General features: G+C 45.4%; 1 protein-coding gene across 1 annotated transcript in view; it reads left to right on the top strand.

Moving 5' to 3' along the window:
- The first annotated feature begins 17,756 nt into the window (after positions 1–17,756).
- LOC121102092 (excitatory amino acid transporter 5-like) overlaps positions 17,757–23,150 on the top strand; it is a 27,473-nt gene continuing 22,079 nt past the window's right edge. The window contains exons 1-2 of the mRNA XM_040627291.1: positions 17,757–17,891; positions 22,227–22,306. Coding sequence (XP_040483225.1) covers positions 17,757–17,891; positions 22,227–22,306 — 215 coding nt within the window. The remainder of the gene's footprint in view (positions 17,892–22,226; positions 22,307–23,150) is intronic.

Raw genomic sequence — 23,150 nt, forward strand, 5'->3', positions numbered from 1 at the left:
TTCAGTGAGGCATCCGGATCTGGATCCAGTACATACTAAGAGAACTAAGCAGATACTTCATTCATCCAGCAACTATTTCTTGAGCACCTACTGTGCGCCAGATATAATATTAGCGTTGGAAATACAGCGAGCAGTGGAAAGGCTACACCCTGACCCTAGTCTAGAGGGGGGAGAAAGGAAAATGAGTAAACACAGTAACATCATTTTAGGTATAATAATTATCAGAAAGAAAAATAAAACAGGTTAAGAGGGTAGAGAGTGATTGAGGAGCAGGTTATTTTATTGAACACATTTTTTTAATTAAGATTTTTTTGAGTAGTTTAAAAAATTTTTTTAAAAATCAAAATGATAAAAGATATACGTGGAGGGGCGGCTGGGTGGCTCAGTTGGTTAACTGTCCAGGTCTTGATTTTGGTTCAGGTCTTGATCTCGGGGTGGCGGGATGGAGCCCCGAGTGGGGCTCTGAGTTCAGTGCAGAGTCCGCTGGAGATTCTCTGCCTCTGCCCCTTCCCCCCCACCTGCTCACGCACGCGCTCTAAATAAATAAATAAATAAAATATTTTTTTAAAAGAGATATACCTGGAGAAGCCTTCCTCCAACCTCTGTTTGTCCCATTTTCTGGCCCAATGGGTCTCAAAATCCAACCTTCTGGTTGGCAACCCGGGAACTTGTTAGAAGTAGTTTGGGGCTCCATCCCAGACCTACTGAATCAGAAGCACCAGGAGTGGGAGCCAGTAGTCTGGGTTTAACGAGACCTCCAGGTGATCCTAGTCCAGGCTAAAGTTCAGGAACTGCTGCTCTCATCTAATTAATAAACGTTTCTCTTTATTTCTCATGTACCCTTCCAGCGCCTCTTTTGTAAATACTCATAACACAAATATTCATTTTTGGTTTCCCCCTTCTGATACAATGACCCTTCTGCACCTTAGTTTTATTATTTAATATATTTTAGAAATCTTTCTGTTCAACACAAAGCTCATTGTTTTCTCGACGTCCTTGTCGCTCCATTGCGCAGACACACCATAGAATATTTAACCGGCTCCCACCTAACGATGGCCCGCCATTGCCGTCTCGCTCTCACGATGTGCTCGTCTGCAACCAACAACCTTGTGCACGTGCCATTTCACACTGATTCAAGACAGAGCATGGACTCCTAGAGGCCAGATGTAGGAGCGAAGGGTAGCTGAATTTGGAAATTTCATGGCTGGTGTGTGCTCTCACAGAGGTTTTTGCCGTCCCAGCCACAGTGGGTGAGAACCTCTTGTTTCACCACAAATTTACCAACAAAATGTGCCGGATTTTTGCCAATCTGTCGGGTAAAACATTGTAGCCTGGTATTGTTTTAATCTGTATTTCTCCTACTTGGAAGGAAGTTGACCATCTTTGCATATGCTTAAAGGTCATCTGTGGACTACCCATTCTTATTTTTTGCCCATTTTTTTTTATTAGATCGATGGTCTTTTCTCCTTTCTAGAAGTTTTGTATATATTAGGGGGATTCGTCCTTTCTGATATGAACTGCAAATAATTTTTCCCAGTTTGTCACTTGCCTTTTGACTTCATGGAGCTTTTTTGCTTGTTTGTTTTACTTACGTTTCTAATTTTTAAAATTAAACCAAACGTTTAGTTTTTGAAAACCCGAATTTTGTAACTCATCCAAAATCAATTACAAGAATCACTAGGGCCTGTCAGAAGCAAGTGACCAAGTCCTGACAAAGACAACTGAGACCCAAAAACGGTTGGTCTTCTGTCTACAATATTTGTATACAAACATTTATGTAGTATATACTATGTGTCAGGAACAAATAAAATGGTTTATTGTTTGAGTTGTATATTTTTTTCCTACAATATTTCATTACAAATATTTGCCGCTGTATATAATTACGTCCAATGGATGAAATATTTTTCCATGGATGGGGCCAAGAATACAACATACAGTGCAGGGTATAATTTTTTTTAATCCCCCAAGGAACAAATTATTGTTAAGAACCAAGAACTGATTTACAACTGAAATTCTGGAATGCAGCCCATTTGCAGGTTCCAAATAAGTGGTTTGGTACATTTTATGTCTGCCACTCAATGCTCAACTCTGTGAAGGCAGAGACCAGGTCCACCCAGAGTGCTTACTGAATACTTCGGAGAACAACTTACTAACTGACTGGTTATGGAGAAGATGGCCTGGGTGCATCAGGCCTGTAAGTGCCCACACCTGCGCACAAGCTGTTCTCATGGTCTGGGCTCCTTCCCTGTCCCTATTCTCCAAAGCCTGGGCCTTGGGAAGCAGGGCCCTTGTCACTTCTGGGTCACAGCCTCCCTGCACTGTTGGGCCCAGGAGGGAGCATTTCCTGCAGATGAGAAGTAGACGATTGGCCAGAGCCTGAGAACCAGTCTTGGAGTGCAGTTCATCGCCATCTGGGCCGGCCCAGCTACGAGGCCCCCTATAACCACAAAAGCCCCTGTGGATTCAAGATAACCCTTCTCTCTCTGAAAATTCTTGTAGGAGACAGAGGCAGAAAAGAGAAAATAAACTAATATTTCCATTTTACGTATTTGGACCTTAAAACTGTCCCGTTGAGGTCGGGGTATCATGAATCCCCCCACTGGTAGCCTGAGGAAACAGACTCAGGAACGAAAGGGGCTTGTTTATGGTCACAGAATTAATAGAGACCTAGTCTAGAATAATAACAACGTCAGTAACAGCCGTCAGTTATTGAAAGCTTGCCACGGCCCAAAACGGCCAAGCTGTTCTAGGCATGTGCATGATGGATGCGGTCCGGTGAAGTCCGTGTGGCCATGGCAGGAAGCGGGAACGGGGCTTGAAAGAAAGACATGTGTCATGCTCACATATCCCAGAGGGGGCCACTGCATGCCACGGGGGAGGGCCACAGGGGAAAGCACCAGTGTTGGTCAGGGGACAGAAAAGAGTGAGGGACAGTCTAGGCCAGAGTCTTTGCTGGAGTTTCTTCAGGAAAGATAAGGCAGGGCAGGGTAAACAGTTTGAGTCATTCTGGCAAGCTTTGGGCTCTAGGGGCAGTCCCTAGTTGCTCTGATACCCCGCCCTGGGATGACTTAGGGGCCTGGTGTGTGAGGGTTCGGTAAGGGGGTGGGGATAGAGACTCAGGACTCACTGGTTTGCGTATAAAAGGCAAGCTCGTGGGTAGGTTGATGTTTTTAGGAATTAGCTAGCTCTGGGATGGGCAGCCTCTTCCTGGGTCTGTAATGCCCCCAAATGCCAGAGCATCACGAATATAAGAAACTGTGTTAATGTAGTTAACCCTGTGATGAACAGATGCCAAACAGACAAATACAGCATCTAAGAAAACATGGAACATGGCACTTTTTGTGGGCAACGCTATCGAACGCTCATAACTGTCCTCTGAACAAGGAGCTGTCATTAACCCCACGAGTTTCTGATGAGGGAACCAAGCTCCTGAGAAGTTAAGTGACTTGTCCAGTGTCAGCCGGCTGGTAAGGTGGTGGAGAAGGATTTACACATAGGTTCCTATCAGACCGGCCCATGGTGCCACCCTGATGTCCCCCTGTACCGAGTGCCAGGGCTCAGAAGGGAGTGAGAGGAAAGGTGGCCACACCTCCATCCCCTCCCCTGGCTGCCCTTCTGGCTGCTCCATGTGGATCGAAAAATAGACTTTAAGGCAAAAAATACTGACAGAGAGAAGAGGGTCACTACCTTATGATAAAATGATCAGGTCACAAGTTAATGAAAGTTAATAACACAGCCTTAAATACATAAATTACAAATTGAAAGGACAAGAAGAAAAAGACAAATCTCCTATCATGTCAGATTTTAACATGACTCAGTTGGTAATTCCTAGATCAAACAGATGCAAAAAATAAGTACAGATATAGAAGATTTGAACTAATGTTTTCTCTTTTTAAAAATATTTTATTTATTTGAGAGAGAGAGACAGAGAAAGAGAGAGCGCGGAGAAGGAGAGGGAAAAGCAGACTCCCCGCTGAGCAGGAAGCCCTACGAGGCACTGGATCCCGGGACCCTGAGACTATGACCTGAGCCAAAGGCAGCCACTTAACCGACAGCACCACCCTGGTGCCCCAGAACTAATATATTCTCAAGTCTGATTGAATGGATATACATAGAACAGCGCCCCATCATCTGCAGAACGTGCATTCTGTCCAAGCACATGTGGAATATTTATGAACATCGAACATTTACTGGGTCATAAAGCGCATCTCTACAAACCTCAAAGGATTACTGTCATAAGTCTTTATTCTCCATTCACAAAAAGGTTATTAAAAATCAGTAAGTTTTTTCAACAAATGCTGCTGGAACAATTGGGTATCTACATGCAAAAAGATGAATTTAGACCCTTAACCCACACCACACACAAAAATTAATTCAAAATGGATCAGACCAAAATTTAAGGCTAAAACGATATAGCTTTTAGAAGAAAACATAGGGGAAAATCTTCCTGACCTCGGGTTAGGCAAAGAGTTACTAGATACGACACTAAAAGCATAATTCGTAAAAGAAAAAATTGATGCCAATATAATAAACTTTTGTACTTTAAAACACTAGTAAGAAGATAAAAAGATAAGCCACAGACTGGGAGAAAATATTTGCAAATCCTAATTCTAATAAAGGTCTTATATCCAGAATATATAGAACTTCTACAACTCAAGAAGACAACCCCATTTTTTAAATAGGCAAAGATCTGAATAGACATTTGACCAAAGAAAATATATAAATAGCTCATAAGTATAGTAAGAGGTGCTCAGCATCATTAGCCATTAGGAAAATGCAAATTAAAACCACAAGGAGATGCCACTTTGTACCCACCAGGATGGCTATAATATAAAAGACAGTAATAACTGTGGGAGTGGATGTGAAGAAATTGGAACCCTCATACATTGCTGGCAGGATTTAGAAAATGGTGTATCCACTTCAGAAAACAGTTTGGCAGTTTCTTAAAAGTTAGACATAAATTTATGTTTAATGACCTAGTAATTTGGCTCATAGATATCTACTAAAGATAAATGAAAACATGTGTCCACAGAAAGACTTGTACATGAAAGTTCATAGCAACATTATTTTGAAAAACAAAATGTATGCTACCCATACAATGCAATACTGTTCACCAATAAGAGGAAAGAACTAATGACAATATGCTACAAACATGGATGAACTTCAAAAATATTACACTCACTGAAAGAAGTCAAATGAAAAAGAAAGTCCACGCTGGATGATTCCGCATACATAAAATGTCCAGAAAAGGCAAATCTATGGAGACAGGCAGCACACTGCTGTTTGCCTGGGGATGGAGGTGGGAACAGGGATTGACTAAAGATGGGTGTGATGAGTCTTTTGGGGATGATGGAAATGTCCAATGATTGGATTGTGCTTATGATTGCACAACTCAGTACATTTACTAAAAACCACTGAATTGTGTGCTTAAAAGAGATGAATCATACAATATGTAAATTATGCCTAAATAAAGCTTTTTTAAAAATAACAAAAGATAAATAGGAAAACTTTATGCTGGCAAGTCAAGAAACATACATATTAAAAAGAAAAAAAAAAGTAGGGGCGCCTGGGTGGCTTAGTTGGCTAAGTATCTAACGTGATTTCAGCTCAGGTCATGATCTCAGGGTGGTGAGACTGAGCCCCGAGTGGGGCTCTGCACTGCGTGTGGAGCCTGCTTGGGATTCTCTTTCTCTCCCTCTCCCTCTGCCCCTCCCCACTCATACTCTCTCTCACTAAAAAGAAAAAAAAAATGGAAAAAGAAAGTTTTTAAAAATCAAAAAGTAGAAACCCTTTTAGCAAACTAAGAATAAAAGAGAACTCCCTTAATCTGATGAAGACTACAAAAAAACCCCTATAACAATAATAATACTTAATAATAAAATGTTGAGGGGCGCCTGGGTGGCTCAGTCGTTAAGCGTCTGCCTTCGGCTCAGGGCGTGATCCCGGCGTTCTGGGATCGAGCCCCACATCAGGCTCCTCTGCTGGGAGCCTGCTTCTTCCTCTCCCACTCCCCCTGCTTGTGTTCCCTCTCTCGCTGGCTGTCCCTCTCTGTCAAATAAATAAATAAAATCTTTAAAAAAATAAAATAAATAAAATAAAATGTTGAAAGGATTTCTCTTTAAGATCAGGAACAAGATACGGATGTCCGTGAGTCATGATTTTTCACTCAGCTCTGTACTAGAAGTCTTAACCACTGCAGTAGGAAAAAAAAAAGTTATAAAATGCATAGTGACTGAAATGGAAAAAGCAAAGCTGTCATAATTTGCTCATGATGTGCCTGTGTACACAGAACCCCTCAAAGTGTAAGAGAATTTAGTAAGTCAACACGGTACAAAATCAGTAAAAATCGATTTTATTTCTATATACCATAAACAGACAGAAAATTCAGTACACAAGATACTATTTTACCACAGCATCAAAATATATAGACTATATAGGACTAGATCTAAAAAAGATATTCAATACTTATGAAGAAAAATGATAAAACTATTGAAACAAGATCTAAGTAAATGTAAAGATACACCACGTTCATGAACTGGAAAAGTCAATATCATAAAGATGTCAAATCTATCAAATTGAGCAATAGTTTCCATTCAATTGCAATAAAAATCAGATTTTTTTTTCTGGAACTTCACAAGTTTTTTTTCCCCTAAATTTTTCTGTGCCTTTATTGAAGACCTGTTCATTCTTGTAACAAACTATAGAAATGATCCCTGAAAGCCTAGCCTTGAAGACCTATACATTCTTGAAGAGGAAGACAAAAATAAAGAGACTTGCCTGCCAAAGTATCCAGAATTACTATAAACTTACAGTCATTGAGAAAGTGGTGTTGACAATTATACACAGAACCCAAATATATACAGAGAAGGCGGTTTAGTTCAAGGTGTAAGGATAGATTTTTCAACATGTAGAACTGGGACAACTCGCTAACCTTAAGGAAAATGTAATTTTTTTGACTCTTACATTAGTCTTTAACCAGGTTGGTCAGACCTGTATGAAAAAAGTAAAAGTACACAACTTTTAGAAATTTACATAGATAAGTAACTTTATTAGGGTAGGGAAGATTTTTAAAAGAAGACAAAAACAAATCATAAAGAAAAAGATTGATACATTTGACTACATAAAAAATTACATCTAAAGATATAGCTAAGCCATCAACAAGGAAACTTTATAAATAATGTGTTAATATCCAGATTATATGAAGATCAATATGAAAAGACAAACAACCCAATTAAAAACGGGCAAAAGAAATTAACAGAAATTTCACTGAAGAGGAAACACAGATGGGTCACAAACACATTAAAATGTATTTCAGTAATCAGGGGAATGCGAATATACTCCCTAATTAATTCTATCTCACACCTACCAGATTGGCAAGAGTTAAAAAGTGATCAATACCAAATGTCGGAGAGCATATGGAGCAACGGGAACTCACTGCGGATGAATGCATCAACTGGTAAAAGTAATTTGTAAAACAGGTGGTATTCCCTAGTAAAGCTGAACATCTGCATAACCCATGACCTAATAATCCCACTGCTATGTATAACCTAGAGAGAGTCTTGCACATGTGCATGTAAACATTCAAGAATGTTTATAGTGACATTGTGCATAAGTCAAAAATTGGAAATAACACAAATGCCCATCAACAGGATATGATAAATAAATACTATTCCATTCATACCACAGAATGCTATATAGCAAAGTAAAAAATAAATTACAGCAAGCACCTGGGTGGCTCAGTCAGTTAAGCCTCCAGCTCTGGATTTCAGCTCGGGTCATGATCTCAGGGTCATGGGATTGAGCTCCACATCAGGCTCCACGCTCAGTGGGGAATCCTGCTTGGGATTCTCTCTCCCTTTCCCTCTGCCCCTCCTCCCCCATGCTCTCTCTCTGTCTCTGTCTAAAAATAAAGAAATAAATCTTAAAAAAAAATAAATTAAGCTACACTTAATAACATTGAATCTCAAGAGCATGATGTTGAGTGAAAAAAATTCAATGTGACTCAATTTATGGAAGTTCAAAAACAGGCAAAAACAAATAAAATCTACACAGAAAAACAATGGAATGATAAGACACAAAACTTGGGAGAGGAGAAAATAAATAAAATGACAACTCTTCTTTTAAGTACTCAGCATGCGGGATGGTTAAGACCCCTGTTCCTAATTGTGGCACCCTTAGATTTTATCGATCACAGCTCGGGGCCAGGGGAAGCACAACAGCCCTTTGCTAGAGCAAAATCACCCTGACTCATAACCCTCCTCAGAGTTTGGATGCTATCAGTGGTCAGAGTCAAGGCAGGCTTACTGACCCCAACAGGAGTTAGATTCTTGAGCTAATAAGTAACGATTCTTAGCACCGTTGTCCATATTGTCACCCTCAAGTGCCACGTTCACCATCAATCAATCAATCATTAACAAGAGCTGGACTTAACAATGAGATAAAATGAGATTTAATTACAAGTCAGAGCCAGTTTACTTTTACCCTTAGCTAATCCCTTTCCCTTGCTGGCATCTCTTCCCTCCTCTGGAAAACGCTGCTTAGTCTGGATCAGAGTACTTGACCCTTTTGAACACATACTTTCTTCAGAGGAATAGAAAAATTTCACACTTCCCAGAGATAAGGATGTGGACTTTACGGGGGAACGTTCTCCTCTCCCCCAACCTTGGGAATTTTCTTGGCTGGTGGGGTTAGGTAGAAACATAGAAACAGCTCCACTAGCCAAGAAGGTTTTCTTGAACTTTACTCTGTTGTTCATGGAGTAAAAAAAGAGAGGATTTGTGTTTATTTTCCAAAAATAAAATTAGGATATTGACTATGTTTTTAAAGCAAAACCTCCCTCAGAGATTCTGCCATGTTTCCCAAGAGGTGGTGCTGCACCCCCTCCCTCCCAGAGTGGAGAATCCCTTAATCAGACGACTGATCTGTGGTTGTGCCCAGCTCTGGAATGTGGTCTAGGTGCCCGAGAAGATCCAGGAGGGAAGGTTCATGAGCTGCTCTCCTGAGCTCCTCATTCCTGCCCTCGCGAAGGCTCCTCTCTGGTCTGAAGAGTCTCCATGATCACTGCAGATCCCTCTTCAGCCAGGCTCTGACTGAAGGGTTCCACTGCCAGCCATCTGCGCCATATTTTCTTGCAGGATCAGCCCCCTCCCCTTCCCCCAGCTCTAAGAAAGGGAAATGATCCAAACACAGGCATTTGGGAATGATGTAGAGGGGCCTGTGTGTATTACAGCATTCCTAATGGTCAGTTCTCAGCAGGATTTTCCTTAGCGTTGCCCAGATGAGAATTTTCAGGGGTCACCACCCACCCCTAGATCTGGGGGTGGGCGGGCACTATGGGGGAGAGAGCCTGGAAAAGATCATTGAGGGCCCAATGCCTTCCTTCCCTCACCCCTATCCCATCAGTTGCTTGAAGCCCTCCTGCTACACGCCCCCAAGACATCATCTAGCTTTTGTTTGTGTTTCTCTGGGAACAAGGAGTTTACTACTTCCAGAGGGAGCCCATTGCATCTTCAAACATTTATGGTTGTCAGATTTCAAAATGCTGAGGAGTCAGGCCTTAGAAACAGTGATATAGGGGAAGGAGGGAAGGGGAAAGAGCTTTTGAATAAATTTTTCTTTCTGTTTGAGCTTCCTTGAGTTCTCTATCTTGCAACCATTTACTGAGCAGTTCCTACATGCCGAGCCCATTACTTATTTTTCACATAAGATACTAAACTTCCCCAAACACCATGAGTCAGGTATAATTAATATTCTCATTTCATGGACAAGGAAATAGAGATTCAGAGCACAGCTAGTTAATGGTTGCCTAAAAGTTGCACAGCTAGTTGCACAGCTAGTTAATGGTGGGGCTGGGGTTTAAATTTCGGTCTCCCTGGCACCAAAACCCTTGCCTCCACCATAGTGTTTGCCTGTCCCACAGCCTCTTTGTAGGTTCGTTAAGCAAGGAGACATGTCTGAGTTGAAAAAGCCAAGGCTCAGGGCAGTCAAATGACTTCCTGATTGCATTCCTCAGTGTCAGAACATGAACCTAAACCTTTGCCCTTCTCCTGACTCTGTTACCCTCTGCCCAGAGCCTCCGTGAATCGCCTACTCTCATTTTGACTTTTTCCAGAAACCAAGGCTCAGTCCATTTCTTGTTCAATTCCTTAATCTGATTCCCTGACATCTGTGGTCCCAACAGCCCAAGACCATCCTTTCCCCGGTCACTGGCCACTGTGGCTCTGCAGACAGCTATCCTGTGTCCCCTCTCCTGCCTCCCATTCAGCAACCACTAACCTTAGCACCTTCCCGAAGGACATGAGAACCAGGCAGCCAGAGGCAGCACAGAGCAACGGAACACGGTTGCACAGGTGGTGGCAGGGGAGCGTGTGGCTCCAGAAGAGGGTCTACTCAGTTACTGGCGTGCAACTTAGGGGGGTGGAGGCAATTCTGCACCTCAAAGGAGAGAGAGGCTGAAATCTAACAGCCAATGACAGGATTCTTTGAGAAGTGTTCCTGGGTTTAGGGAGGACTGAGTAGGAAGGGGGAGATCCCAGTTCTGTTCCTGACTTGGCACCTAAGTGGCCCTGCCTGGGCTTCTTTCCTTCTCTGAGCCTCAGAGTGTGGAGCAGAATATCTCTGGGGCTCCCTATGGGCCCTAAGCTCAGGTTTTGAACCCCGGATCCCTGACTTTAGTGGCTGTGTAAGCCCAAACAAGTGAGACATGGCGGGCTGAAAAGGAGTGAGAGATCACACGGACCAGACATGGCGTGCAGTCTCTTCTGTGCCTGCTGTGGGGGCAGGACAGGGGGCAGGAGGGTGCAGGTGTCTGCTGCCATAAAGGGGAAGGGTAGACATCAGAGAAGGCAGAGCAACAGGGAACCTCGAGCAGCTGACCCTAAGTGCTGGAGCAGCCTTATAGGAGATGTTAGACAATTTACACAAGAAAGAAAAGAAAGCCAAGGTTAAGCATGAATTGCCAAGAGGTGAGTGACTAGGACGACGTGCTAGATGTTTGCTATGTCTGCACAGTATATTCACTTTTCTAACTGCTACCACACACAGCTCTAGGATTACCATAGAAGTGGCAATTTTAAACAATGTGACCCTATACCCTGCCCCTACTGGCCACAGGTGATTGGTCCAAGCTGGGCCAATCAGAACCTTCCCTGGGAATTTTGGATTTAGAGTAAAACAGAGCCGCTGGTAGCCATGTTTCCTCCACAAGGATCAGTGCAGAAGCAGAACTGCTCCATTTCTCCACTAGAGAAAGAATAATATAGCACAAATGTCATCACCCAAATTGTAGGCTCAATGAGAGCAGAGACTGCTGTCTATTTCTGTTGATTGCTGTATCCCTAGATACAGCTTCACACGTGTAATTCATTTAATTCCCTTAACAACCCTAAAAGATAGAACATTATTATTTCAGTATTCCATAGGAGAAAACTGAGACATAGGGTATCTTGTCTAAAGTCACATAAATAGTTGGTCTGAGAGCCAGGATTCGAACACAAGTCATCTAGTTCCAGAGCTGTGCTTTTAATCCCTATTTTACACATTACCTCTTAGTAAATATACTGAATGCAGAATGAATGTGTGGATCAGGCATGCAGAAAGGAGAGAGAGATTCTATGGACCATTGAACACCTAGTTCAGATGGTCTTTGCAGCCCAACTCTACCTTTGCCCATGGGTTTTGTGAAAGCCTCACCATCCAGTCTTACAAACAGGATTGGTTCCATGGGCAGCTAAAGGGTCCTGTGCTTGGTTTAATGTTCTGCTGTCACCATCTCTGAGTTCTTCATAATTTTATCTTTGAACTTGTGGTTCATGAGCAAAGTCTGACAGGTCAATGGAGCATTGTGTGAGCAGAGAAGACAGGTGCAGTACAAATGTCCCTCTCTGTTTCTTGCTACTCTGCTTGTATTAGCATCTGTGGTGCCCCCATGGGCTCAGAATTCGGTTACCTGGCAACACATGGACGTTCAGCAAGACTCGAAACCAAGTCCAAGGAAAGCATGTTATGTCTATAGCTGAGTAAGTGGGGTGCTGTCAGCCATGAGAAACCATGCTTTCCTCATGCCAGAACTTGCTTTGAACACAGAAGGGAGACGATGGCATTCTAAGAAAGGCAAAAGGTCAAAGAACCGGATCATATCCCCTCTTACTGCTGTAACTTCCCTGTGCTAGCCAACCGCCGATACTGAAAATGACAGAGAAGAGAAAGGAAAGACAGAGCTACACGTATAGTTCCTCTGCTTTTCAGTCCTCCCTTACTCACCATAAGCCAAAGGTAGAGAATGTACTGGTAGAATGTATATGTATCAAGAGGTGAAATAAAGATCATTGAATTAGTTTGTATGGTGTTTCCACTGTTCTAGCTAAGAACAAAATACATATATACGTATGCACTACTAAACACAAGCTGTGTAATTTTGGTGACTGCATACAAGAGAAATGCTCTTACATGTGCATTTAAAACTGGAACTGTAGGGGCACCTGGGTGGCTCAGTCGGTTAAGTGTCCCACTTTAAATTTCAGCTCAGGTCATGATCTCAGGGTCATGGGATCCAGCCAGGCGTCAGGCTGCACACTCAGTGGGGAATCTGCTTGAGATTCTCTTCCTCTGTCTCTGCCCCTGCTCTCTCTTGTGCTCTTCCTAAAATAAATAAATAAATCTTTAAAAAAAAAACTGGCACTGAAAATATAAAGATAAATGGGAAAATTCATGTGAATAATCTAAATTTTTAATTTGTATTATTTAAGAATGACATTAAATAGCAAACAAAGAAACACCATAATAAGTTGAGAATGAGACTGAGGAAGAAAGAAAAAGGGCTTCATATTTTAGTGCACTTTTTCCCCACGTTTTGAACAAAAATCTCCAGATGTTCATTCTGCACTGGGTTCCACAAATTATGTCATCAGCCTGCTTATAAATTCCCTTTTTACCTAAGCCAGTTTAATTTAATTTCCTGTTATTTGCTAGCAAGTGCTAATTCGGAATCTTAATTTGAACTTGCTGGGGGATTTAACTTCACACTTTGCTCCAGCTGTTATATTCAAATGAATGGAGGTGTGATGCAAAGTAAAGAACACGGGCTTTCAGAGATGCAGAAAAGAGGCTCAGAGAGGTTTACTAATTGAGGCAAAGTCACAGAGCTTCCAAAGGAATGATCTGAGATTTGAATCTGGCTCATTGTGACTCCAGAAAGTTCAATAGGACTCTCTGTGATAAGGAAAATGTTCTGTAGCTATGCTGCTCCGTATGGTGGCTGTGAGCCACATGTGACCATTGAGCCCTTGAAATGGGATTACTGCAACCAAAGAACTGAATTTTAAACATTATTTGTCATTAATTTGAATGTAAATAGTGTGACTAGTGCCACTGTATCAGACTACCCAGATCCGGAATCTATGTTCTCACCCTGTAACCCCAACACCTGACTGATTCCGTGAGTGTTTATAGAGGGGCTGGATTGCTCACTGGTTCCCTCTGGTACATAGTAGGTGCTCTTTGACGGAGCCTGGCACATAGTAGGTGCTCAATAAACAGCAGCTAAGTGGTCTCATGGGTGTTCAGGCCCAGTTTCTATAGATGAACTATAGTTTCTATAGATGAACAGTCTAGACAGGAGGGACTGGAAGGCAACATGACAGTCACTTTACTTCACGGTCTGAGGCAAACATGGGAAAGGACCAGCCTCAGTGGAGGTCAGAACAGCCCCCCAGTGACTAACACTCACAGGAATCCACACCAACATGGGTCAGTTGTCCACAGAAAACCTTCTCGGAAGGACCCAGCCTGTAGTAGGCTGGGAAGGCTTGTCGGGAAGGAGATGAAGGCGCCTCTGGTATGTCTCTGGAAAGCAGCCAACAAACCCAGAGCTGTCGTCACCATAACCCAGCTAGGAGCTCAGACAGCTCAACCCAAACTTGTTTTGATACACGGTGGAAGGGGTGAGGTCCCAGGCCCACTGGCCACTCCAGCACACTGCTCCGCGGCAGGTTCCAGAACAAGCTCTCACCTCCAACCTGGGCACCTCTTTCAGAACAGGCTCTCTTGCCTCCCCCTTGACCAGCACCCCCTTCCTTGGGTTAACTCCTGGCTTACTCAGGTCTCTAAGTGACCCCTCCTCTAGGAAGCCTTCCTACCCCCGCCTCCCTGGGCTGAGTCAACCCCTCTGCTGACTCTGGAGAATCATCAATCATTAGCAAATAAATCTACCTTGTTGTCCCCCGCCCCATCACACCTGACACAGAGTTGCCGTGGTGGAAACAGCTCACCTACAAACTCACTTCTGCAGAGTGGGGCAGCTGTACTTGGGATTTGTAACTTGGGGCTCGTTTTTGACAAGACTCTATCTTCTCTGCCCATAACATCTTAATCTGTGCAGCTCAAGTTGCCCTGGAAGCATCTCCCAGACATCCCGCTGCCATCAGTTTCAGCTGCTCTGGAGGGCAACTCCTTGTTCCTTGGGGTGCCCCTCGGCCCCCCAGTATACCCTTCAGTTTTGAAGGTGATCCATCAAGGTGTTTTCAGGTGACATGGTAATGAACAGAGACTTCACTCTGTTCTCATAAATATCTCCTTGTCAGAGCCGTTAGAAGGGACAAGGGTGAATGCGCAGGTGGTGACAGCAGAAGGGCCTGAGCAGGAGAGAGAGAAGGAATGCTGTATCTGGGGTAGCTGGGGAAGGCTTCAAAGAAGATGCACTATTGGACCTGTGCCTTTGGAGTCAGAGGGAAGGACACTTCAGGCAGAGGAAATAGCACGGGCACAGGTGTGGAGGCCCGAGGGAGGTGTGGGGCTAAGGCACTTGTGGTGGGTGGTGTTAGAGAAGCTCCAGGTCTGTCGAATGGGAGGAGGTGGGACGCTGAAGAGGTGAGCCAATGCAAACCCCTGAGGCTCTCAAATGCTTCCCTAAGGAGCAAGGACTTCATCCCAGGGGCTGGAGCGTTCCAAAGTTGTGTTCCCCAAACACTAGACCCACGGACATCTCTGCTCCAGAAGAGGGCTGAGATTCTGTATCCCCACTTGGAGACTTCCTTCAACATGTTAGTATTATAAAACTAAATAGTAAAACTAATAGTAACTCCCTGTGAGTACCTGTAAGGCACCAGGCAATACTCTGAGCACTTAGCTTGCATCACCATATTTGACCCACATCACAACCCTATCAACCAGGTACTGTTGTATTATACCTATTTTATAGAGAAGCTAAGCAATTTGCCCCAGATCACACAGCTAGTAAGCAGCAGACCTAAAATTTGAACTTGAGCGGTCTGACTTTGAACTGTCCTGGAGTAAGGAACCTGCTTAACTTTGTTTCGTCCAGTAATTCCTAACTTGTTTTTAATTACTGAAAAAAATTTTTGCATATCTAGTAACACTGTAAGGCAATTGATTCTGTGGGCAACAGGGATCTTTTATTAAAGGGTTCTTATCTAGGACCTTTTTGATTTGATTTACAAAAATCCTTAGTAAGCTCATTATCAGTCACCTACATGTTAGTGTGAATTGGTCCTTTCTTAGAGCCCCCTCAATTTTCTTACAAGCTTCCTTAGGGCAAGTACTCTGTCAACTCATTGCTGTGTCCCCAGTACCTGGGACAGGTGGCATGACATGGTGCTATAAAAACGTTTACTTGAATTAGTTGTAATTTTGTCTGTTGAAGACAGTGGGAGAAGTGCAAAGAAAGGCCTGGAGTCAGGGAGGTAGGGGGTGGTACTGTCGCAATGGGAGGGAAAGGCGGCAGGAGCCATTGTGGGGGCACCACGGGAGTCAGAGTCTTGGGGCTGGAGTGGAGAGCAAGACTGGCCTACATCAATGGCATGGCGGAAGGCCAGGCCTGGACATTGATTAAAACACAGACCCAAGCATCTACTCAGAATATTTTCTTTTTTAGGCAGTAACTAAACCAATTGGCTAACTGGAAAATGAGGCATTCCTTGGAGTCGAAGGTGTATCAGGAAATTCTTGGCTTTAAGAATCAGAGTTGGAGAAAACACACCTCTCGGACATGTATCCACTCCACCCCACTCCCCCAAAGTTACTGGCAAAGAGCAGGGCCTTCAGAAGTTTGGCTTGTTGAACTGAGGGGTCCTTAGAAAGAACTCAGCCCGTTTCTCTCATTCTTTTTTTTTTTTTAAGACCTTTTATTTATTTATTTATTTATTTCTTCAGTAGGCTCCAGGCCCAACGTGAGGCTCGAATTCACAACCCTGAGATCAAGAGTCACATGCTTTACTGACTGAGTCAGCCAGGCCCCCTGCACCCCCCACTTCTCTCACTCGAAGGAGGGTAAGACTGAGGCCCAGAGAGGGTGAGGTCACAGAGTTGGTTAAGTTGGGACCAACACCCAAGGGTCCCCTCCCAGTTGGGAGCTCTGCACAAACTTCAGGGCCTGCACCCCGGCCCCATCCTCTTCATCCTCCTCCTTCTCCCCTATGTCAGGGAAGACAGCACAACCCCCCTACCACAGACTGCGCTCCCTGCTGCCGCCTGACTGCCCCTAATGAGATTACAGACTCCCAGGGAAACGGACTAGAGTTAATTCCCGCTAGCTTTAAAGGGCAGGCCGGGCCACGAGAAAAGAGCACAAAGAAAATCTTTCTCAAAAAATCGCTAAATGCGATGATGACCCTCATAGCCATTCCCTGCAGAGCCCGCTGAGGTCCAGCTCCGCTTTCCTGAATAATCTCAGGGTGGGGCGTCGCACCAGGCCCAACGAAGTAGACGCTATTATTAGGTTTGTCTTATGGATGGGGAAACTGAGGCACTGTGAGCTTATATGGCTTGCCCAGGGTCATGCAGCTGGTCAGTGGCAGAGCTGGGACTTGAATAGGTCCCTTGGGCTGTGTAATTTTAAAAAATAATAGGCCCCGAGAGCCTACAGAGTTCCCAGCTTCACGCTTGAAGCAACCGTGAGGGATACACGTCACAGTGAATGGCAGGCCCTGAGTCTGAACGCAGGTCCGCTGGACTCAGATCCTACACGCCCCACAATACTGCTAAGCACTTTCAAAGCCATGTGTCTGCCCCTGTGGTGCCAATCAAGCCAACATAAGCCTGAATTCCACTCCCCTACTGCAAGCTCCGTGACCATGACCAAGGGACTCTGACTCCTGGGGTCTCAATCTCCCTTTCAGTAAAATGAACATTGGAATCTTAGGGTTGTCGGGACGATCAGACACAGGTCAAGCAGGTGAACGGGCCTGGCACACAGCACATGTTCCTTGCCTCAGTTTCCTCATCTGTAAAATGATACAGTACTCACTTCTCAGAATTGGTATTTAGGATTGAATGCGCTAATGCAAGTAATGTGCTTCTGGAACAGTACCTGGTACACAGTAAAAGCTTAATTAATGTCAGTGACTACTAGTATCTTATTGCTTTGCCTTCAGTTCTTTCTGGAATGAAGGGGGGGTAAAAAAATCAAACCAACCATCTCTGTTCCTCCCGCAAGTCTCCGGGCCCCTCCCGTTTGAGAGGTGCACTTGGCTTTGAGGTTCAAACCCCAGACCACGTGGCCTGCTCTAATTTCCCAGGCCCTAATCTGTTTCTGGCTCCTAATGATGCAGCTGGTAATAGGATTGTGGCTTCCCTCTGGGGCAGCCACGCAGACCACGGTTGTGGGGCTGGTGACTGGTGCTTAGCAACCCTGCCCACCTGCCTGCTGAGCAGCCAGAGCCCCTGGCTGGGACCCTGTGCCCTCAGCTGGCCCCACGTGCATGGAATGGTGCTGTGCCCCGTGCCAGCAGGCTGGGCTCACCATGGTGCCAGGTGCCATCCTGGCACGAGGGAAGGACGTGTGCAAGCGAAATGGACTGCTCATCCTATCTGTGCTGTCTGTCACTGTGGGCTGCCTTCTCGGCTTCTTCCTGAGGACCCGCCGCCTCTCACCACAGGTCAGCCACCCAGAGCTTCTCGGGGTCCCCGTCAAGGAGGGGTACGTGGGCCTGAGGGATCTGGGAATCACAATCCCACTCCATGGCTCCCTGATGCCATGACAGTGGGGGAGTCACTTTGCCTCTCTGGGTCTCAGTCCTCCCATCTGTAGCATGGGTGTGATAAAACACTGCAGAACTAGAGTGAGAGCCGATTAAATGGCAGAGGAAGTGGTTATAGATGGCATCACCAGGTGAACGAGAGGCCAGGGCATCTCATCAGAATAAGCACAGGGCAAAGAGGCACGGGAGCAGGAAGAATAGAGTCCCGTAAGAGTGCAAAGCAGGCATCAGAAAACACCTCCTACAGCAGCTCAGATGAAGAGAGACCCAGAAGGGTGTTCAGGGCAGAGGTAACAGCTGGAGTGAGACGCAGGGCCATAAAAGACTTGAGCGTGTATGGAGCAGACTGTTCACAGCAGCTAGGACATACCCCGAGAGGCAGGGGCTGGAGCCCAGGGGCCCTCAGGGGCCTGCCACCACCGTGAGCCGCTTTGGGCGGGGGAGTGAAATGGTCAGATCTCAGCTTGGAGAGATCACGCTGGTGCTGAGTGCAGGTTGCGGGAGTGGAGGGACAGGCAGGGGACCAGGTGAGGAGGTGGTCACAGGGGTAAGACCTGACAGCAGGATGAACGGGGCCCATGTGAGAACTGTTTCCAAAAAGGAACCGTCCGTATGTGCTGGCGGATTGGATGCGGGGCTGGGAAGCAAGGCAGGTCCGCGGGGTTCTGTGTAACTATAAGCGTGGCGATGCCTTGTCTGAGCAAGCGCCCCTTTCCCTCTCAGCACCCATCTCCCACAGGACAGGGAGGGACACTCGCATGGCACTGGAGAAAAAAGGATTCTGACCCTTGTTAAAACAGTAAGGGAGACTTTGTTCAGGACCACGGGGATAGGTGTTAAGACCATCGGAATAGGGGAGAGAGATCAGGCTCAAGTCTGAACACAACAAAGACAGCTGGGGACTTAGAGACAGTGAATATAGTGAGCGGGGCAACTGACAGAACATTGCTGAGAGGAGACATGGAGGGTAGAGAGATTCTTGCTGAAGGTAGAGAGGGGCATTCTCACTAAACTGACGTAGCAGGATGGCCACGCAGGCCGAAGCCAAGGCCAAAGGATGAGGCGTGGCCGAAAAGAGGGCCCTTTGTAGCCAGTCCCATACTTGTTCTAGCAGAGAGTCTTTGTCGACGCACTCCTGGAAGATCCTCTATTTCACAAAATTCCTCTTCCTGCAGCTCACTGACATCTAGTATCATCTACACCTGGGGCTCAAGCACCAGATTTCATCTTCCATGAAAAGGGAAACACTCCCTCCCTGAAAACAGAGCCCCGATTGCAAGGGTAACACTGTTAAGCCACTCTCCGCTATTAAGGGAGAAACGTGGACTCTGGAGGCAGCAGAACCTTGAACGGCTGTGTGGCCCTTGGCAAAATCCCATCTCTGTTCTGGGCCTCGTTTTCCTTATCTGGAGTGGGGGGCACTATATTTCTATTAGGACTGTCGTGAGAATAAACAAGGACTCACCGGTGCCTGGCACTTCTCACCTCCCTCATCTGCCTGTCCAAGTCCTACCTGTGTCGAGAGCTATCTCATATGCCAGATCTTACAAAATTCTTACAAAAATTCTTCTAGACCTGCCCCCACTTGAAATAATCCTCTGCCCCCACGATCACCCCACGCTCAGCCTTCCCCTGTAACCAGCTGCCGGCTGTCCCGCCTTAGAGCCTTTTGTGCAGGTGTCCGGCGCTCCCAGCAGATTTTGACTTGCTGAATATCACATGGGCTTTCGTGAGCCAAAATGTGAGTGTAGCTCAGTGCTTGTCGCAGAGAGAACCCTCGCCTCTTTGCTGAATTAAATGGGCAACAGCACAATCTGCAATCTACTTTCTTTAATTTCCCTGAGCAACAAAAACTATATTTCCTGCAGGAAGATTATTTTGTGAAAACAAATTGGAATGCTTATTATTAAAAGCCAAGCTCATCTGGGGCCTCCTTTGCCAAAGCTGCCTGCCCCATCTGCTTGGAAATGCAAATGTGTTCCGGTCTGGATTAACCTGCCAGATAAACTGAAGAAAGGATGCGGAGTCTTAGAGCAGTTTATTCGGCAGGAATTGGCTTTCTCAACATCCTACTTTGAAATCCAGGAGTTGTTTCTATGATCTCTGCCTGTGACTCAGAAACAAAACCCTTCTTATTTTGTAAGCTTACGCAACAGGCCAAAGTTGTAAACAATTTGCAAAATGGAAGCATGTCCTACTGGTGAAAAGAGCTTACAAGATCACAGATTTTATCTTTGGAAATAGTATCTCATGTAAAAATCTAGATCATTTTGAGGGGCCCCTGGGTGGCTCAGTCGGTAAAGCGTCCAACTCTTGATTTCGGCTCAGGTCATGATCTTGGGGTTCCAAGATCGAGCCCCATGTGGGGCTCTGCACTGGGCATGGAGCCTGTCTGGGATTCTCTCTCTCCTTTCCCCTCTGCCTCTCCCCTTCCCATGCACGCCTGGTCTCTCCCTCTCCAAAAATAAATAAATAAAAATACAGATCATTTTGAGAGCTTTAGTTAAACTATGGTGAATTTACAATTGCATCCATTTTTCCTTTCCTTCCTGGAATTCCACTAAAATTATAGTAATGGGATTTTTGAAAGATATAAACTCCTAAGAATATATAAAAGGAGACAACTGAGAAAAGAAGTTGAGGGAGTACCATAAATTAGACAAGATGGGACGTGGATAGAGTTGAATGGTCTCACTTAGTAGAGCACAGAAAGCTAAAACGTGTGTCTACAGAAGTAGATGCCACATCAGTTTGGCTCGGAGAACTCCAGAAAGGTTCTGCACTTGAAAGTACACAGAGCTGCAGGAGGCCAGGTGAAGCAAGGAGGTGAAATCAGGGGCATTGGCTGGAATTTTGTAACTGGAGCAGTTAGATCCATCAGTCCCTTCCAGTTCATGTAATCAGGGGACTCCTCATCCGCCCATCTCTACCGCCCTTCCTGTGCCTCACAGGGAAATTCGGTCCACCTGTGTGTGTTGGGGGAGCAGAGATGATGAGCACATGCGTCCCACAAATGAGTGGACATCTGCACTCGAGTGGGGGATCCCCATAAGACTGCTGTCAGCTGGGCATAGGCACACCCTCACCCCCTAGTTGGGGGTGAGAGGAGACTTCTCACTGAGCCTCTCTGAAAAGATCTCCAAATTCTGCTATAAAGGGGAGTCCTCCCCATCCCATCCTCTCAAGAGTAAACAGGTCAGACTGTCACCCATCACCTTTCCTTGAGGAGCCATCACCTGACAAGTTCCACTCACACGCACAGCAGTTCGGCACCTCACAGTTACATACGAGCAGAAAGCCAGAGTCAAAGCTTCTAACGGAAAGAGACTAAACAAACAGAAAAGAGGGTCTCTAATGAACCAGAGACAATGCAGGAAATAGAAGAAAAAATTTTAAATCTTGTCTTCAGTTCTTCGGAGATGTGAGAGAAGATACAGTGACCGTAAAACAGAAACAGGATGCAAAAAGAAGGAACAATCCGAGAACAAGAAAGAATTTTTGGAAATTAAAAATCGATGAGCCAAGATAAACATGTCAATAGCTAGGATAAAGTTGCAGAAATCTCCCAGAAAGTAAAACAAACAAGATGAAAATAGAAGAAAATCAGAGGTGTCCAACATCCAATTCTCTATAAGAGTTTTCGAGAGGGCTAAAAAATGGAGAGAAAAATTTCCCAGAGCATGTAAGAAATTTTCTCAGAAGTGGGAAGTATGCACAGCGCTATGAATTTTTTTTAAAAAGAAAGAAGAAAATCTCACGCTGTGGTACATCACCATGAAAATTACAGAAAACTGGAAATTAACAGAAAATCCTTTAATGGTTCTGAGGGAATAAAAGAAGTCTCCACAAAGGACTAGGAAGAATGGCTCCAAACATCATAAGCAACACCGGAATCTAGAAGACAAAGGGAAATGCCTTTGAAATTTGAAGGGAAAATTCTTTCAAACTAAGACTCTCATATATGGCCAGACTACTATCCGAGGTAAGGGGAGGACGAAGGCATTTTTGCTCATGTAAGGACTCAGAGAGGTCGAGTAACGTGCTTAAGGCCACACAGCTACTTATGGGGGGTTAAGATTAGGACCCAAGTCTGTTTGGCTCCCAAGCCAGTGCTTCCTCCACGGACTCCCGTCCGCGTGCTACGCAGGAGCGTGCGGGTCAAAGTGTTTGAAGACTGAACAACTAGGAAGTCAGTACCGCCTGCTATAACCCCAGCTCTTCCTGTACTTTCAGGAAATTAGTTACTTCCAGTTTCCTGGGGAGCTCCTGATGAGGATGCTGAAGATGCTGATCCTACCACTGGTGGTCTCCAGGTGAGGAAGGGGCACGTGTTTGGCGGGGAGGTCAGGGCTGGGAGGGGAGGGCGTCAGTGGCACCACGGATTTCAGGCCCATTCAGTGGACTTTTTCATGACTTGAACAAGTGATTTGGTGTCAGGGGATGTGACCCGACTCCCAGGTAGCTCAGGGCCAGGGAGGTCAGGGATGGCTTCCCAGAGGAGAGGCTCTTTATGGTGAAAGCAGCAGGGCATGGGGAAAAGACAACTTTGGAGACACTCATGAGATGATATCCTGGCTCAGCTGTGCAACCTTGCACAGGTGCCCAGACTCCTCTGAGCTTCAGTTTCCTCATCTGCGAAATGAATAACACCACCTACTCGAAAGGGTTGTTGTGAGAGCCACCCGAGGCTATACATATTTGTGTTGCTAGATGTTGGGGTGTGGGGCTGGGTTCTTGCTCAAGCATGAAAGACCTTGTATGCCAGCCTAAAGAATTCACACTTTATTCACTGGGGGAGGGCCACTGGAAATCACTGGCGATCACCTGTCCCCTATCACTGACATGCTAGGTCACCAGAGCTAGCCCCTCCCCCATCTCTGTGTAATGAGCTGGCCGCTCCAGGTGGTGTCTGAGAGGCCTTCTTTGCTCTGAGGCTGTGGGTTTGGAATCCTCACCTCCCAGGATTTCTGTGCAGGGAAGGACAGGGACACACCTCTCTGAGGCCTGTGTGTGTTGGTGGGGGGTAGAGGGCTCTGTCCCCTGGGGCAGGGTCATCATTTCCCGCTGCTGAGCAGTGAGCCAGCTCCTCCCCTCCTTTCCCTCCAGGGCAGGGAGGCCAGTTAATGGTACCCTCTGCTCCCGGGAGGTGGGGGGGGG

Source organism: Ursus maritimus, unplaced genomic scaffold (assembly GCF_017311325.1).
Source record: "Ursus maritimus isolate PB19 unplaced genomic scaffold, ASM1731132v1 scaffold_12, whole genome shotgun sequence".
NCBI classification, from domain to species: Eukaryota; Metazoa; Chordata; class Mammalia; order Carnivora; family Ursidae; genus Ursus; species Ursus maritimus.